We start from the raw sequence: 17,020 nt of genomic DNA on the forward strand, positions 1-17,020 counted from the left end.
TGCATCCATAAATCACAAAACCAAGTCAAAGTTAATCATGCTGTTAATACCAAAGAAGCACCATAATTAAAAATAAATACTGATTCCAATGCACAGTAAGGTAGAGTTATGCCCTCTTCCAAAGAAAATGTGGGTGATGTAAAGCTTATGTAAAAGAAAAAAGAAGTTTGTAAGATGTCCAAAGAAGAATGTGCTATCACGCCTTAAAATTACTCAGCTGTAAATTATTACTTGGGAATTACTTCAGATAATTGACAGCTCCTTAAGATTCCTCAGAGTTTGAGCTGCTGATAAAGCACAGCTTCTATGATGTGGCATGGCAGTTACCAAAACCTAAACTTGGAAAGAAACATTTCAAACTACTATTTCAAAACTACTATTTTTTAATAGTTTTGCCTCTGTAATATCCTTCTAGCAAGAATGGCTGCAGATAACAGGAAATAAGCAGTGGGTTAATTAGGATTTTCGAAAATGAATATTTCTTAAAAGGAACATTATTTTTTACCTAAGACAATCCTGATAATCAGAACTGCTGATCAATCACAAGCCGTAAGACAGTCTTAAAGTATGTTACTGCAGCTTTCAGACTCTCGAAGGATCCTGTACATACCCAAATCTTGTGGTTACATTACACCCACCCATATTAGTTTTCCCATTTTTCTAGTTGCAACATCAGGAAGCCTTATGCAGGCTATTTTATCCTCCCCAGAAATAGGGTAAGTTATTCTCTAGGGAAAAACATTCTGCCACGCACTGATTAATTCTAGTACCTAAACTAGCTCAGCTCATTTAGAGTGTGAACAAACTCCTCTGCACTCCAGCCTGCACAGTACACCCTCCCTGCCACATGGGGCACCTGCATCCAGAATCTACCAGGACTCTTATGAGTTACAACACAACTGAAGAACCGTGTAAATATTTTAAAAACAATTTCTTGCTGTTCTCATGGAGAAAGAGATGAAGGGAAAGGACTAGGCAATGCCGTGATTTCTGCCTTAATTTGCAGTTCACGAATAGGGGGCAATCATGGAAAGATATAACGCACACACAGTCCCTGCTGGCCCCGCACACAGAACTGTCTCCTACCACACTGTCCCCTCAGACCTCCAAGTGGCCTGGTAGAAATCCTGAACTTCACAGTCTGGGTGTTCATATAAACTGCCAGCAGTCCTTGAAGGCAACCGCTCCAATACCCAGGACATACTTCCCATCTTTTTAATGCATATTTAGAATGGAAATTGGAACCAATCAATGCACTGTAGCAGTTACAATAAATTACTATTTCACTTGGGTCCCATAATCTTTTTCACCTTCTGATTCTCAAATACACTAATCTTGCCTGATTTTGAATGTTTTAACTGCTGTTCTACAACAGGAAATCTTAGTTTGATCAAATAATTGGCTTACATGGCTTTGTGACACATGCCATCCATTCACGTACCAATAATTTTAACTGAAAAAAGAGAAGCCAAAGCACATTTCAGGAGGCACACATTATTTTGCTCAAATGAAAAAGCTAGAGCAGCCTTAAATGTAACTCAACTTGGCGCCACAGAGGATTTCAGCATTTTTGGCCTCTACCAAAATCCAGGTGAGAAAAGGTTATTAATTGTGGCTTCAAAATTTATGAAAGAGCTCTGGAATAAAAAGCCATTATTATTATAACTACAACAAAGCCGTAAAATATATGGGAGATTATTATCAGTAAAGATTATCTTGACTGACTTCTCTTGAACATTACAAACTCATGGAGGCAAAGTGTAGAGTGTCTAATTATATGTTAGAACTCAAACAGTCCCACAGAAATCACTAGCATGACATTTTATACTAGAACTCAAAGGAGAAGAAAAAAGCCCAATTTTTTTCTTTAGTCTCTTTGGGGAAAGATATTTTCAAGGAAAATATAGTGTCTGGAACAGACAAAGACTAAGAAATATAATTGCTTTACATTCCACAAGAGAAAATACAGCCCAAGAGAGCAAGTTTTCCCTCTCTTTTGGGATGACAGCAAATGAGTAGGAGAGTTGCCTAATTGATTTAAGCCTAAGCATAAAGGAACAGTAATGAAGGTAATGAATTCAAGTATAAGAAAAGTTCAATCCATAGGTACTGCAGAAGACAGTTAAAAAGGCTGCAAAGAAAAAATTAGACAAAGTAATCCCAGACTTACAACTTCTCCCAAACTCTTATTTCAGCAATGGACAAATGGCAAAAGACTATTTCTAGTCTAAAAAAATGCTACTTAAAATTTGATATATGAATACAGAACCGTTTCTGTTTTAACAGCACCCACACATCCAGCTTCGCTCCCTTTATTTGTGATTCACGTTTTGTTCTCCCTGACTTACTGCAGTGACTTCAGTAAGCTACCCAGGTATGGTATCTTTTTTTCCAGCATGGAACAGGCCCATTTAAGCTCACTGTATGATAAATTACAAGCTCTCAGTGCTGACTGCCAACAGCTATTTCATTTAGAATGGCTAAGAATAACGTATCAAATGAGCATTTGTTTATCAAACATACTAGCACATCCCACTACAATTTCTTTATGAAGAATTATTTTTAGTAGCATTCAGAAAAGTAAGTTTTTATCATTCACTAATGCAACAATCTGAACTCCCACAAATAAGAGTTTGCTTATGGTATACTGTTTTACTAGCTAATAGTCACTAAAACTTTAATCTCAGGTTTTTTGAGATTCTGAAATTTACCAGTAGGTCTTGCAAACTCCCACTTTTTATATGAAAGCCTGAGTCTTCCCAAATACATCATATTTTATTGAAAAATAAACAAAAAATGACAAGGCCGTAATTTACTAATCCCATTCCAGAGAGGAGGATAAAATTCGTGATTTACAATACAACACTATGGTACTGGTATCAAGACCTATTAGAACAGGTTGTTGGAGCAAATCTGTAGTATCCTGTTTTCTGGCTGGGGCTTATTTTTTTTTGGTTTAAATACAATTCAAAAATAAATATGGTTCTTTTAACTTTCTTTACTTTAGCCCTGATTTGCCACAGAAAAGTCTGAAGGGTTACTACTGATTAGGGCTGTTAGCTTTTCCTGCCCCAGGAACTTGGAGAACTGTGTGAACAGGACACTTCATTCTTTGGAAAGAGGAAGCTGCCATAATCATTTAATGTTAGACCTGCTTGGACTACAAAGGCCACATCCTCAGGGCACAGCTATCTCACCTCCTTAGAGCACAGGAACTATGGCCACAGAATAAATACTGAGATCCAAAAATGAAAATAACAGATTCCATTGGCTGCTGAGAAACCTGTGCCTTTTCAAATGCTCAGAGAAAGCTTTTGAAAAATACCAAATACGTATCTATAAAAATGCTACTTAAGCCAACTAATGAAAATATGGAACTGGTAAGTCACTAGTAAGAATAAATTTTCTATTAAACAACAAGTTATTTAAAATATAGGGTTATAAAAAAATAAGCTTAATTTAACTTCAGGATATACACAGCTTGAAAAACCCATATTCCTAGTACTAGCATATTAAATGCATACACAGACACCTTAAAGCACTTGAAAATGCACATTATTTTTCCATTTTAGGCAAGTTAGAATGAAAAGAAATAGGTTGGTAGTTATTTAAATTACACTTACCGGCTCTTTTAAGCAATGAACTAACTCTAAGTCTTTTAAATGAACAGCAATTTAGCAGCAACAATCTATATATTAAACCTTTCAGAAATACTTTTAACAAAAATGCAGCAGCAATTCAAAAGCATTGAACTTCTGGGATGTTACATCCAGCACTACCACTACAGTAATCATGCTCAAGGCATGTATCAACAATTTTGTGAGAAGAGAGTTAAAAGGAAACATCAGTCAGCTTCTGTCCATACAGGTAGATTAGGCAGCTTTTCATACATTTAATAAAGAAAGAGTTTGCATTATCCCACTTTCAAACATGCACATTTATAAAATTGTGATTAGAGATATACCAGTGGGATCTCAAATAACACCAGCAAGGCCAGAAGCAATTTTTGTTTAAAATATGTATAAAACTAAATCAAATAGTAATTAATACCTCAGGAAAATTGCTTTGCAGAGTTCATACAATTCCAGTAACTAAGATGGTTTTCTCTACCTCTGAATTTCTAGATTTGTGTTCATAACCAAGACAACTGTTCGTCAGTCTAGATTAGAGCCATCACACATCCTGTGATTATCCTGTATTTATTCCATCTGTGTAAGCTAACAAGTGCATTTCATTCAAGTAATAAGGCCATGCTGGAAAAAGATAATTATCGTCCTATTTGGAATTATTCTGCTATGAGACAGAATTGCACTCTGCATGTGTAACTAATGGGCATTCAAGCAAACTATTATTATTTTACCTTTCAAGAAAGGTTTCTCCTTTCAGTTATTTTATTTGATAACTGAGCCTATTCTTCAAAACGCGTAGCTCTCCCGAAAACTCTGTTTATTATGGCTAAACCTAAATACTGGCTGGAGCTGTCAGGTAATATTGTAAAATATTATTTAAGTTACACATCAAGTACTCACATTATCAAATATTAGCACTGACATCTATTTGAAGACACAAACACAGAAAGTAAACAAAGACAATGCATTTTCTGGAATCATTAAATTCAGTGTAATTCAACCAAAGCAGTTACTCTGTACTCACATACTGAAATTGTTTTGTATCATTCTGACAGGAGAAAATCTGCTATCATTACACAGGCATTTTAAACGGGAAAAAAAATCAAACCAAAAACCAAACCCCCATTTTTTATTTTTACATTAAATTCCAGAGCAGCTAAGAAGAGTTTATATCCTCTAACAATTTGTCAGTGCTCACAAAATATGTAAAATTCCAAATCTTCTTTCCATTCATTTTTAATAGCACATAGTAGAATACAAAATGAGTTCTAGGAAACTACAGCCTCAGAAACATCTGGAGAAAACAAAGTACCAGGAAATATCTCTCTAACAGGGAGTTTAATACTTTGGATAGATATTATGGCAATGATCCATGTATCTACTAAGCATTTTGTTGAACTTACAGCCCTACTTATGAAGTCCCTTACTCTAATACTGTATTTTAATTCTTTGAACTATGTAACACTTAGTACTTCTCATTCATCCTTCTATTTGTGTTTAAAATTCCAAGAGCCAGGACGAACACCTTGCTAAAAACTGAAGAGAACATACACAGGATTTTAAATACTCTGGGGCTTGGCGTTCTGCTAAAACCTAAGGCAACAGCAGATGCCAGGCTTATGGAGGGGCTAGGAAGGAGCAAAGTGATGAGGAGAAAGTGAGGAAGTAGAGTTCATCAGCTTGATTTTCATTGGTACACACCATATAAAGCACAGCAATGCAGGTCTTTGTCTGCCTTTTCTATGCAACTACGTAACAGGAGACTTAAAACCCAGCGCATTCAAGTCCCACATTCCTTCACTGCAAAAGTGCTAATCTTGGGAAGGCAGCACGGGAAGAAGAAACTCCAACACGCAAGTTCTGAGGCCAATCTGAAGAGTATTCCAAAGTTTAAAACAAGCAGAATAGCAGGCAAAGCAAAAGTGATACTGAGTCCTACAAAACAGGGAAGGAAGAAGCAGCAAAGGAAGAAACACACATAGATTTGATGATGACAAATCATTAAGGGCTGAGCTACTGCCTCCTGAAAAGATTCTTCCAAATGGGAGGAATGAATGGTGAAAAGAGAGGCAGAAAAGAATACTGACAGTGATACTGACAGTGCAATTTGTGAATAAACACGACCATAGCAGTAATAATCAGTAGTGTAGCAGGGAAGGAACAAGTTGGTTCACCTAACAGGGAAGCTGATGTAGAGAGGTTTGGCTGGAGGTGTTAATTACTGAGCCAGTCACAGTTTAACAGCTCCCACCCCCAACACTTATCTTCTCCAGTGGTCTGTTTCCTTTCCATCATCTTCTCTTTAAACTTAGTTTAAACTTTACTTTGGTTCTCCTTGCCTCAAAACAGCTTCAACAGCCCTTATTCTTACAAAAAGAAAAAAAGGGGGAGAAAGGGGGGGATAAAAAAAAGCCTCTCCTCAACTCCAGTTTGAACAAGATACCTTCCAGCAGTAAGTTTGTACATTTTACCTACAGTATTCATGGTAAAGGTCACTGTTTCTTCCTCCCAAAGGTCCAACACAGCAGAGAAAGCTTACTGAATTTATTTCATTAGTTTCCTAATTCTTATGTGTCCTTAAGTGATTCTACTGCTGCTGAACAGTGCTTCATATCAAGGCAGTATTCAGGGTCCAGAAACAGGCCAACATCCTGCACTTTTGAAAGGAAAGTTGAATTTAACCAGCCCCCTGTGGCACAGGTCAACTGTTTCATTATATTCCTTGTTTCATTATCTTAGGTCTGCTAATCACCATTTTATTTTTTAACACTCCAGAATAACTGGAAGACTAACACATCACAATGAGTTTCTTGAATAGTGAACACTTCCTGGGTTGCTTCATTTTTAAACTCAGACAAGAATTTCAAAAAGGTTTGACTGATAAAGGTAACCCCAGAACAACTTTTCTTATAGGTCGCTCCATCAAATGAGAGTATATATGGGGATGGAGGAAGGGATAGGTTTATGTGTATCCCCTCTGACTTATGTCCATAATTGTCTGCAGACAAGCAAATTTTCTGCAAATCAATGTATGTAGTCAATCCATTAATATTTGGTAACTTCTGAGCACCTGAGACACAGATCTAAAACAGAGAGAAAAGGAAGAAGAAACAAGAACTACTACCTGTTACCACAAGTATTTTGTCCAGAATTTGAGTTTTGTATCATTCTTGTAATATAAAAATAATAATAGCTCTCTTGCATGGTACTTCTGACACTCTTTATAGATATAACATGCAACTTCAGCAAATGTGGAAGATCAAAATCCACCAATTGCTCAGGTTACTTGCAAACAAACTTTGCCAAGCTTTCCCCAGTTCTCTTAAGATTTTGTGCTGTTGTCCGTAACAAAGGCCCAGTGGATTTAACTGAGTTTACAGTGTACCTCTAAAAGCAAAACTTCTACAGTTTGTGAATTTGTCAGATTTACTTTTTCTCTCAAATCTCTTTTGAACACAGGAGATTACCAAAGAGACAGAGATGAGGAGCAATATTTTTGTGATAAAAAGGCTTTTTCAAGACAGAAACTTTAATGCCTCTATTAGAAGTTTTCAGACCCCATGTTGCCTTCATAAGCAGGTACTGTTGAGTATACTACTTGGATACCAAATGCCTATTTCCATGTCACAAGCACACTCTTGGCAGAGCAGACCCCACCTCCGCTAGACAGGTGATGAAGGAAGGCCTTTGGAGGACACCACCCATTGTCACGCCTTGCAACCTGATGGATGACCAGCACCACTAGAGAGATAAACACGTCTTCCCTCTATCTACAGTACTTTTTTCCTACTGCATCAAGGGCTGCTTAGTGTTTTGGGTTTTTTAATAAAATAATCACATTTTCTTATACCCACAAAAGCGTCTTTTTTGGCATCACTACCAACATGGTCTGTTGCGCTTATTGACCTGAAGAGTTTCTGATTTAAGGATTTTGAGTAACGTTGTAACATAAAACTTCACAGCTGTTCAGTCAAGTATTTTCACCAGAATATTTTGGGTAACATTTCCATTCAATTTACGAATGATGGGGCTCATACATGATGATAGAAGTGACACTTACTCTTCCACCTACCTCCATCTGATTCATTTTAGTATTAATAACAAAATTCACTGACATTTCTTCATGGTTACCAACATTTGGCTTTTTTGTGCCAGGCATTGCAGTCTGGGTGGATTGGGAGGCTTAGCCTGTAGAGCGGCTTTGCTGGTCAGGCTTCTTTGGTGTTTCTCCATGACAGAATATAAGGCTTATATTTGGCTCCTCTGTTACAGTGGCACCATCTCATACAAGTCATGCAAGGCTACAGATTCAGTAGCTGCTGTACCATCAGGTATTTGAGTTTTTTCAGCTGCGCCTTTCACTGCTCATAATGCTAGAGTGAGAGGAGTACACAGCGCCTGCTGTACCCCAGTGTCCCTGAAGCTAATCTACAACAGAGAACCTGGCGGAAAGGCACCTTTCATGTACATTCCCACCACACTCCAAACACATTCAGACACACACACCTTACTAAAATCACTGGACTCAAAGATTGCTGCTGGCCAGCTCTGAAATCTCACTGACATGAAAACACTTCAGACACAGATTGATTTCAAGGTGACATTTTGCTTCTCATGCATGTTCAGTGGGATTTGTCATTAACACTCCACAATTAGCAACTTCTCCTAGTCTCTGGTATAACTAATAATTGAAGATACCGTAAGAGACATCTTAGCATCAGAGAAGTATGAATCAAATCTGTATTCAGACAAGAATAAAACCAGTAAGCCCATGTAAAAAAGTCTATTATATGCATCAGATGGTTCATATATAAGGCAGATAATGATGGAAAAGGTTTCGCCAAAGATCACAGCTCCTTAGACACTGCCTAACACAAACACAATACATATCATAAGCCTCCTGTACTTGATTCTTCATAGAAGATTTTCTGCCGCATAGTAAGGTTACTGTGCAATTACTGAAAAACAACTAAACCTGGTTAATAACAATTAATAGAAAATACCGAATATATACTGCAAGAAATGTTCTAAATACATACTGGAATGAAGAGGGGAGACACACAGAAATTAACATTCCAAAACCTGGAAATAATGTTAAATATTCACCAGAATTTGAAAAAAAAAAAAGTTGAACTTTCATCTATGCAGTAAAATGTAGCTTCCCTTCCTACAGGACATTAATTGTTCTTCTAACAGTGAAGTCGTCTCAGGTTACCTACTAAAAAAACACACCAGGATGCACAGGCTTCAGGATGCATGCAGTCTTGGTAAAATCTTTAGTTGACTGATGTCATTAAAGCTCTTCTTCAAGGCAATGGACTCTAGACAATTTGCAGTGCACAAGGTGGTTTGACCAGTCTTGGAAGACAGAGCTATTGATGAGCAGGAGGAAAAATGATCTTGTGCACTCCTGTAGTACACAAATGCACCTACTCATCAAGCACCAAGTACTTTAATGTTCAAAAGAACATCTTCAGGCCTATTTCATTGTAGAGTTTACATTAACATAATGTAACATCCACCTGTTTATGTTACCAAGTTGTTACATATGTGTATGGTTTAACAGTTAAAGTACTGCTCCATTATCTCAGTACTCAAAAATGGCTGAAACATTATTTCCCTCGTGTGCTTCAAAACTTGGCACCCAAAATGATAATTATGTGAAAGTCTCAGAGAGTTTACAGCGCAACAAAAAATTCTTACAAAAGTCCAGAACTTCATTCACCTTCTGGGATACTGTATGCAATTTACATAAACAAGCACATGCACACACACACACACAGTTTTGTATATCCTATAAATCTATTTGATTTTCATCATTTGCCAAGAGTCATTTCACTGGCTCTACATTCTTACAAGGATGTTTTTGATATCTCTCAGTTAGGTATGTGTGTACTCCTGAGGAAAACAATTTGCTTTCCAGAACTCCCTCTGACACAGGACTACATCTCCTCCTTTGAAAAAAAAATAAATAATGCATACAACAGGTAGTTTTGTATATAGATGAATAAAATATTTCATAGTCTTCACACCTTCAGCAAAAGATTACCGAGGAAACAAAAAAAAAAAAAAAATACACTGAATAAGGTGAAAGATAGTTTTCAGGAAAGAAGAAAAGCCAAATCCAGGAAATAAACTATTTACATAAGGTAGAGGAGCGATTGGCCATTAAAGTGATTGTTCATTTCTTAGTTTCTTGGCTGCAAATGAAGTGGTACACATTCTGCATGCATAAACCAAGGTATGAAAGATTTCACCCTCTCCCCTTCTACCAAAAAATATCCATTAGTCTCTTGCTACTGGTAAATCTGATGATGGTGCTTACTACAGCTGTCAGACATAGCCTGAGATCCTATGGTTATCTGCACCTCTTCATCAAATTTCTACTTTTAGTTCTCTATTTCTGCAATAAATGTTATGTGTTTGAGAATTACACTTTAAAGTAACTATTTACATTTCACCCATGTTTTAGAATAAAGCCAGGAAAAAACAATTACTGCAGGGAAGTGATGACCTCTCTTTTTCATCAGCTATAGCTTTCCACTGTTTGAGGAACCTCTCTCAAGAAAGGCTACTCACAGTGGGTCAAAGCACACTGAAAAATGCAATTGCAATATCAAAAGGTTGTGTTTGATATTAAAATGGAACTTCATTATACCTGGGTATGATTTGACAACAATTTCCTGGAAATCATATTGTAGATCATTCTAAGAACAAGTAGCACACAGAGGGAACTGAATGAACCCACTGCAAATAAGGAGAAGCAGCAGATGAGGATGGGCAAATGAAGAGATGAAGACTAGCCTGAGAAGCTAAGGAAAACCAAGACAATTCTTTGCAGCCAATACTCTGCACCAAAAGCAAGTTACTTCCAGAAAGAAATTCTACCCTCTCTCCTATAATACAGATTTGAGTTTCCTGTGCCAATTTACTGAATTACTAACTAACAGGCTTTTCAGAAGGCATTGTCTCAGTTGCTTTCATATGACCATTAACTGTTCTGGGTTCCACCTGTTCATTTCTTTCCAACAGTAGGAGCACAGGAATGACATTTTTGCTCAACCATTCAGTAGGAGAGAAAGAGTCCTCCCACACAGGCAATAACCTGTGTTGTACCCAGATGTGAAAAAGAAAACGTAAGCAAATTAGACACATTTGTTAATTACAGGCATTCAGATTTATTTTTAAGGTATGCTTACATTTAGAACATAAGCTAGTGGAGACATGAATTCATAAACATACAATCTAACCAATGACCTTATTAACCAGACGCTCATTACAATGACAAAACCAAATTTGTATGATACTGTGTTGTATTCTTGAGTCCTTTCATTTGAATTTAACCTGAAATGGTATCTCTGAAAACACCCACAATTTATTGTCAGATAACCTGACAAGCTTGTGATCATAGCTCATGAACTAGGGATTATGGCTGCCTAGTGGAATGAGGAAAAATGTTTTTCTGCACCATGCAAAAGGTAAATAGCTTTCTGTCTTCCCTTTCCCGAAAGAGTAAATACTGATCACAGCATCATGAAACAAATTTCATGCCTCAGTGGTCAAATTTGGGCAGCTACCATATGAATTGTGATTCCCTCAAGGCTCTTGCAATTGCAAAAAGTTCTACAATACTCCATAAATTAACAGACTTCATGTTCCACAGGGACTAAGAGTGGGAAAGACTTGAAAAGAGAAAAAAAAAAGTGAGGGAAGTGAAGTATGGATTTCACTTAGGACTGCGTCAAGGCCTGGGCATTATTAAACTAAGAACATCTATGCTGTTTCCAACAAGTACTCAGGAAAGACATGGAGACTAAAATAATGAACCAACTCACAGCTATGCATTTGTTTTAAAGAACATATCGCCCTCACAGTCCAGCAGACAGTAAAAAGTAAAGAATTTGTTCACAAGATAAATGTGTACCTCTCAATTTGAAGTCGCCTGCATAGAAGCAGAGAGGTACTAAATAAAAGAGACAGAAGTACAGTAGTGAAATCCTGCCACTACTGGAAACTGCAGAAATGTCATTGAATTCAGTGGGTTTGTGATTTCATCCTGGCAATTTACCTGTACTTCAGACTAACAATGTGAATCTGAAAAAAAATGACAGGTACTGGAAATCATTTGGGAGCAAATTATCTCTGAATAGTATTCTGAATTTGTCAAATCCAAACAGATTAGGCCTCCTGATATGACTTAGATGGCAGAAATGCTGAGAAGCCCCTGATAATATCACTCAACTGTATTTATTTATTTATTTACTATGATTTGCCCTTAAGGTTTTATATGTGTAATGAAACAAACCACCAAAAGGATAGTAGAAAAGTCTTAGTCTTACTGGTGAACAAACTAGGCACATCATAGAGATTGCATGAAAAAACCTGAATCCCTCTACCTGAGTGCTATCGTAAATATTCCCAGAGAATGGTGTTCATTTTATTCTAACTCTAGAGCATATAAGAATGTCTTTTATTGAGATGTTTTGTAGTTGAATATTGGGTTTAGTGCAACTGGGAATGAAAAGATCTTTAATGTCCATTTAACCAGTCACATGATGTAGAAGATACCATGTTTTCTGATAGCTGTTACTGACAGCTGCACTATACTCACAGTCCTGCAGCAGTGTCATGAGATGTCACACACAGGCATATACAAAATTCCTCAGCAGCACACCATGAAACCAGAGAGTCAGGTGATGAATGGAGAGCTGCAAGGCCTGGGGATCTGTTCCCCGATAACGACCTAGTGCGCTAAAGTACAGCTGATCCTGTAGGGAACTGTTATCTCATAGCCTCGATTTGCAGCATCCCACACATGGAGCTGTTTGATCAGTCTTACTGTAAGATGCAGCAGACATCTGTGGAAACTGGCAAACAAGCACAAAAATAAATCCAAGCTATCCAGGAGATCCTGTCAACTTCTGAAACATTCTTATGCAAAGGCACACCTGGAATTTGCACAACCTTAGGCTGATTACCAGAGGGACCTGTAGTTGTACAGGCAGAATAAATAAACAGTGGCCCTGCAGGAAGATAAATTCCTCTAAAAGTCCGTCTGTCACTACTCTCTTATCCTTCACATAGAAAAAAAAATAAATCATATAATCATGTAATAACAAGGAATCAACTCAACTAAGCTCAGCAAGATATTTTGGAATTGTTATGTTGTTAATAAAATTATTTTGTATTACATAAAATCTAGAAGGATATTTAATTTCTACAATAAAGAAATCACATTCCAGCCCAGTAAAGAATTTATGTGTATCCTAAATTCTGTGAAAAAAATTAAAGATATGATATGATACTGTCCTGAAACATATAGAAAAACTGAATGGCATGAGGATTTCTTCATACTGAATTCTACCTTCGTCTTACAATAGAGCATTATGCAAAAGTTCAAAGCTTCTAGAAAGGATATAACTGATGAAATAGCAACCCATTATTTTCCCATACATGCTAAACCCTTTTATGACTAGAAAAATCATTCTTTCAAAAAATCCTGGTGGCATAGGAAAGACAGGGGTCTAGTTCTACCAATTCAACAGTGTAATACTGTCTCTTTAAGGGGCTGCAGTACTAGAAAAATATCAGCCTTGTATCACCAAGAGGTTGGAAATACCCATGCAAACCCAAATAAAACCAAAGGAGATTTTCATTGCCCTCACTGTATTTGATCAGACTCTCTCTGAACAGACATAACAGTCTATTATTCATATACAGGTAAATATGAGGCTTTGCTTTTCAAGTGATTTTGCTTATTTTTCTGTGTATTAGATTTCTTACAACGACTCAGCTGTTTAACCTGTCACACTTAAACGAATAATTTACAAAATGCAAATGCAATGGAAAAGGATAAGTACAGTAAAAGCCTGAAACTGTTTAAACTGCAAAAATAGAGAATTTAATTTCTAAGTCCCACCTGTTACCATTGCCAATTTCACCTATTCCTCTTTCTCCACTTACTGCAGCTTCATCTGAGCGATCTCCTCAGACACTGCTTCATTTATTTTAATTGTCTTTACTTCCTTCTCACAGACAATGTCTTTGTTCTGGCATGTTGGTTTTCATGTATGGAAATCACTGGGATGTGGAGGCTAGTGTATTCCCAACGCTAAGTCCAAAGACTGACTATTGTTTGCTGTAGGGAACAACTCTGTAATAATGGCAGCAAGACAGCAGTTAAACTTGCACCCCCATTATAAAAAGAGATCAAGCAAAAAGGCACGGTTCTGATACCAGGCTACACGTATGAATAAGGGAACACTGTCTTGACTGAAAGAAAATGAGTTGGAGATAGACTTTAAATCAAGATCTGACATCCACCCAGAAGCTACATTACTGATTAAGTAAAAAATAATGGATTCAATGAATATAAGTAAGATTCTTTGGGTCTGTAATACAGAAGGTCAGATCTGACTCTCATACTGGTCTTCTCTACACTTAAACTGTAAGTATGCAATTTTAGCTGAAAATACTAAACAGAGATAGAGGTAAGCCAAGAAAATCATTATGCATAATATTGCAGTTAGCCAGCACAGACTTAATTATAAGAAAGTCATGTGTTTTTCCTTGGGGATTTAGCCTTTACTCATGACCACCACATGTAAGGAAAACAGTACCTTTATTTTTAGTAAGGCTTTCCACTGAAACAAGGGAGGAAAATCTTCCAGTAGCATTTTCTACAACAGAATACCTACAATGCAGCAGTTCAAAGGCACTATAAAATCTAATATTGATGAAATGGACAGCCCTATAATTTTTCACGTTTTACATTCCTTTCAGAGTCTCTCCTCTCTCCAGATCTCAGTGCACAAGGAAAGAAAGAAATTACCTGTAACCAGAGTCTGTCACTTGAGTCTGTTCCACCATTGGCAGTGCACTGAAAAGTAGCAAACTGTCCTGCATTGACTTCCACACTCTGAAGACGCAAGAAATGGGGAGTTCTTGCTGTTGGAAAAGATAAAAGTGCTGAAGTTATGCAAGACCAAAGTACTGGCTACAAAAAATACACCACACAAGCAAAATAGTTCCTCTTCTAAAAGGTTCAAGTCACTGATTGCACATTAGATTCTAGGCTGGTTTACTTCCATGCCTGGGAAAGAGCAGAAGAGAAGGGTGCTGTTTAATTGCTCCTGCTGTGCAAATTATCTTAGCTCAGCACTCCTCTTGTAATAACAATCTATTAAAAAAGATCATATTGGAAACTAATAATGTTTTGAAGACAAACCTACTGGATGCTTACACTACCAACTGGACAAGCCAGTAAGAAGTTAAGTGATGCTATCAGGCGACCAGGTTTTTCTTTTTAACCAAGTACAGTGTCTGTAGAAGAGATCTTTTAGAATGCAGCCTACCAAACACCTAAAATACTAACATAACACTCCTCAGCAACTACAGCTGTATTCTTCAAACACAATTCCTTTCAACAGCACTGCAGAAAGAACCCCAAAACACAACACATATTCTCCACATCAATGCTTACTTTTCATTTAGAAAGAGAAAACAATCCCAGTAAAAATTAAAGCAACATTCCTACAAGTAACCTAATGAATGAAACTGATATTCTAACAAGAACTACATCCACTGAAGGAGAAAAGATAGTGTGTATTTTTGTTCTACTAAGAAGAGTCAACCACATAATACAGAAAAAACATAGATATTTTATACAGAAACCTATCCCTTAAGGCACAGTATTCCCCAGCCTATTCAAATCCTACTGCAGCCAGGCAGAGTTCTTGCATTGTCTATACTAACAGATAAGCCAGGCTTTGAACATTGCTTTTCAACATGAAAATCTTAGTACTAGCGGTACACTGGCAAACTAAGCATCTATTTTCTAGCAGAGCATTACAATAATTTAAAGTGTTGATCACATTTTCTTAAAAAGCCTTATTGCTGGATGAAATTGCATTTTTAAGGAATTTATTAATAGCTAGTGTCAAGAAAAAGTTGCTAAATATCCAGTGCAAGACAGCATAAGAAGGAGGAGATAGAATAAAATAGCTCCAATTAATATCTAAATATGGGATAAAATATTTTCCTAACTACCCTTATGGCAAATTTATTACATATACTGCCTTGTTTTTTCTTAAAACCTTTCCCAGTTAGGACAGACAGACAAAATTATCCACTTCTGCCCATCAAACTATTAATGTCAGACTATTCAGTAAAATTCTTCAGTATATTCCCCATTTCTCAGCTGTCAGTTTGGGTTTTTTTTAAATCTGCTTTTACCCCCACTTGATTTTACTGTTTCCTTGATCTTCTTAAACTCTAGAAAACTAGCTTTTCTGAATTACCAGGTATGGCCTAAGTGGAGAAGTGTATTGGGTTTTAAAAACACACACACACACAAACCATAAAACCCTTACCCATCTACCACAACCCACCCCTTTCATTTCTTCGTGCCTACAACCTGTCTTCTGCTTGGTCTTTGTTTGTACTACCCAGGCAACTGCCTATCAAATATTTTTCCCATTTCAATTTTTGTTTATAGAGTTAATAATTCCAGAACTACTTTTTCTGGGAATAAACAGAAAGAATATCATAACGAGCTTTACAAAGTTTTAGACACAGATGAGTTTTACTTCAATTTTCACACTTTTTCCATTTTCTTTAGACAATTTAACTGGTTTGATGTCTTAATTTCTAACATTTTAATTACTTCATCAAAGAACTTTTCATTAAAGCTTTTGCATTACAACACTGTTATGTTAGAACTCTATATGCTATGGGCTATAACTCAGTCTCCACATTAACATGAGCTATTTGCAGGTTTTGAGAATTGATTGGTACAAATGCACAGATCAAACCTCTCAAAATCTGTATAAAAAAATTAGTAAGCTGCTAAAATGATGCTTCAGACTTATCCTACCTGAACCAAGTATATAAATTAAAAATGCAGAAGCACATATACTTTCTAACAAGATGAGAGCCTGCTGTGTTTATTAGAAATAAGTGACTCAGAAATAACAACTGCTGATTCTGCATAAGTGTCTCTGTATTTGAAGAAATGTGTGTGTCTTCTTGCCATTAACACTAAAACCATTTTTATGAGGTGCTTCAGTACTATTCGACAGAGCACTATTTATTTGGAATCACAGCTCTTACTTAAAAGCCACAATAAATGCATACAAGCTCAACATGGTATAAGAGGAACAATCACACAGAAGTTGGTGTCTTCTTCCTCATTCAGTCATTTATTTGGTCAGTAAGATTACAACCTACCATTCCATGTACGACCTTAATAAATCTTATTTAACAAACAGAATATATGTGAAGTAATGATTTAAGTAGTTTGTTCAATTATGTCTTTAAATTTGCATCATTAAAGCTTTATTTACAAGGTTTGTTTTGACAATTCAGGTTAATTAAGTATTACATATCCTTAA

The 17,020-nt window shown here is 36.6% G+C and overlaps 1 protein-coding gene across 11 annotated transcripts in view; it reads right to left on the reverse strand.

The window, feature by feature from the left end:
• Nucleotides 1-17,020, reverse strand: part of PTPRM (protein tyrosine phosphatase receptor type M) — a 460,837-nt gene that overhangs the window by 294,431 nt on the left and 149,386 nt on the right. For all 11 annotated transcript variants that reach the window (XM_048289399.1, XM_048289394.1, XM_048289392.1 and 8 more), the window contains exon 5: nt 14,461-14,576. In XM_048289399.1, the coding sequence (XP_048145356.1) occupies nt 14,461-14,576 (116 nt within the window). The remainder of the gene's footprint in view (nt 1-14,460; nt 14,577-17,020) is intronic.

Source organism: Corvus hawaiiensis, chromosome 30 (genome assembly GCF_020740725.1).
Source record: "Corvus hawaiiensis isolate bCorHaw1 chromosome 30, bCorHaw1.pri.cur, whole genome shotgun sequence".
Taxonomy (NCBI): Eukaryota; Metazoa; Chordata; class Aves; order Passeriformes; family Corvidae; genus Corvus; species Corvus hawaiiensis.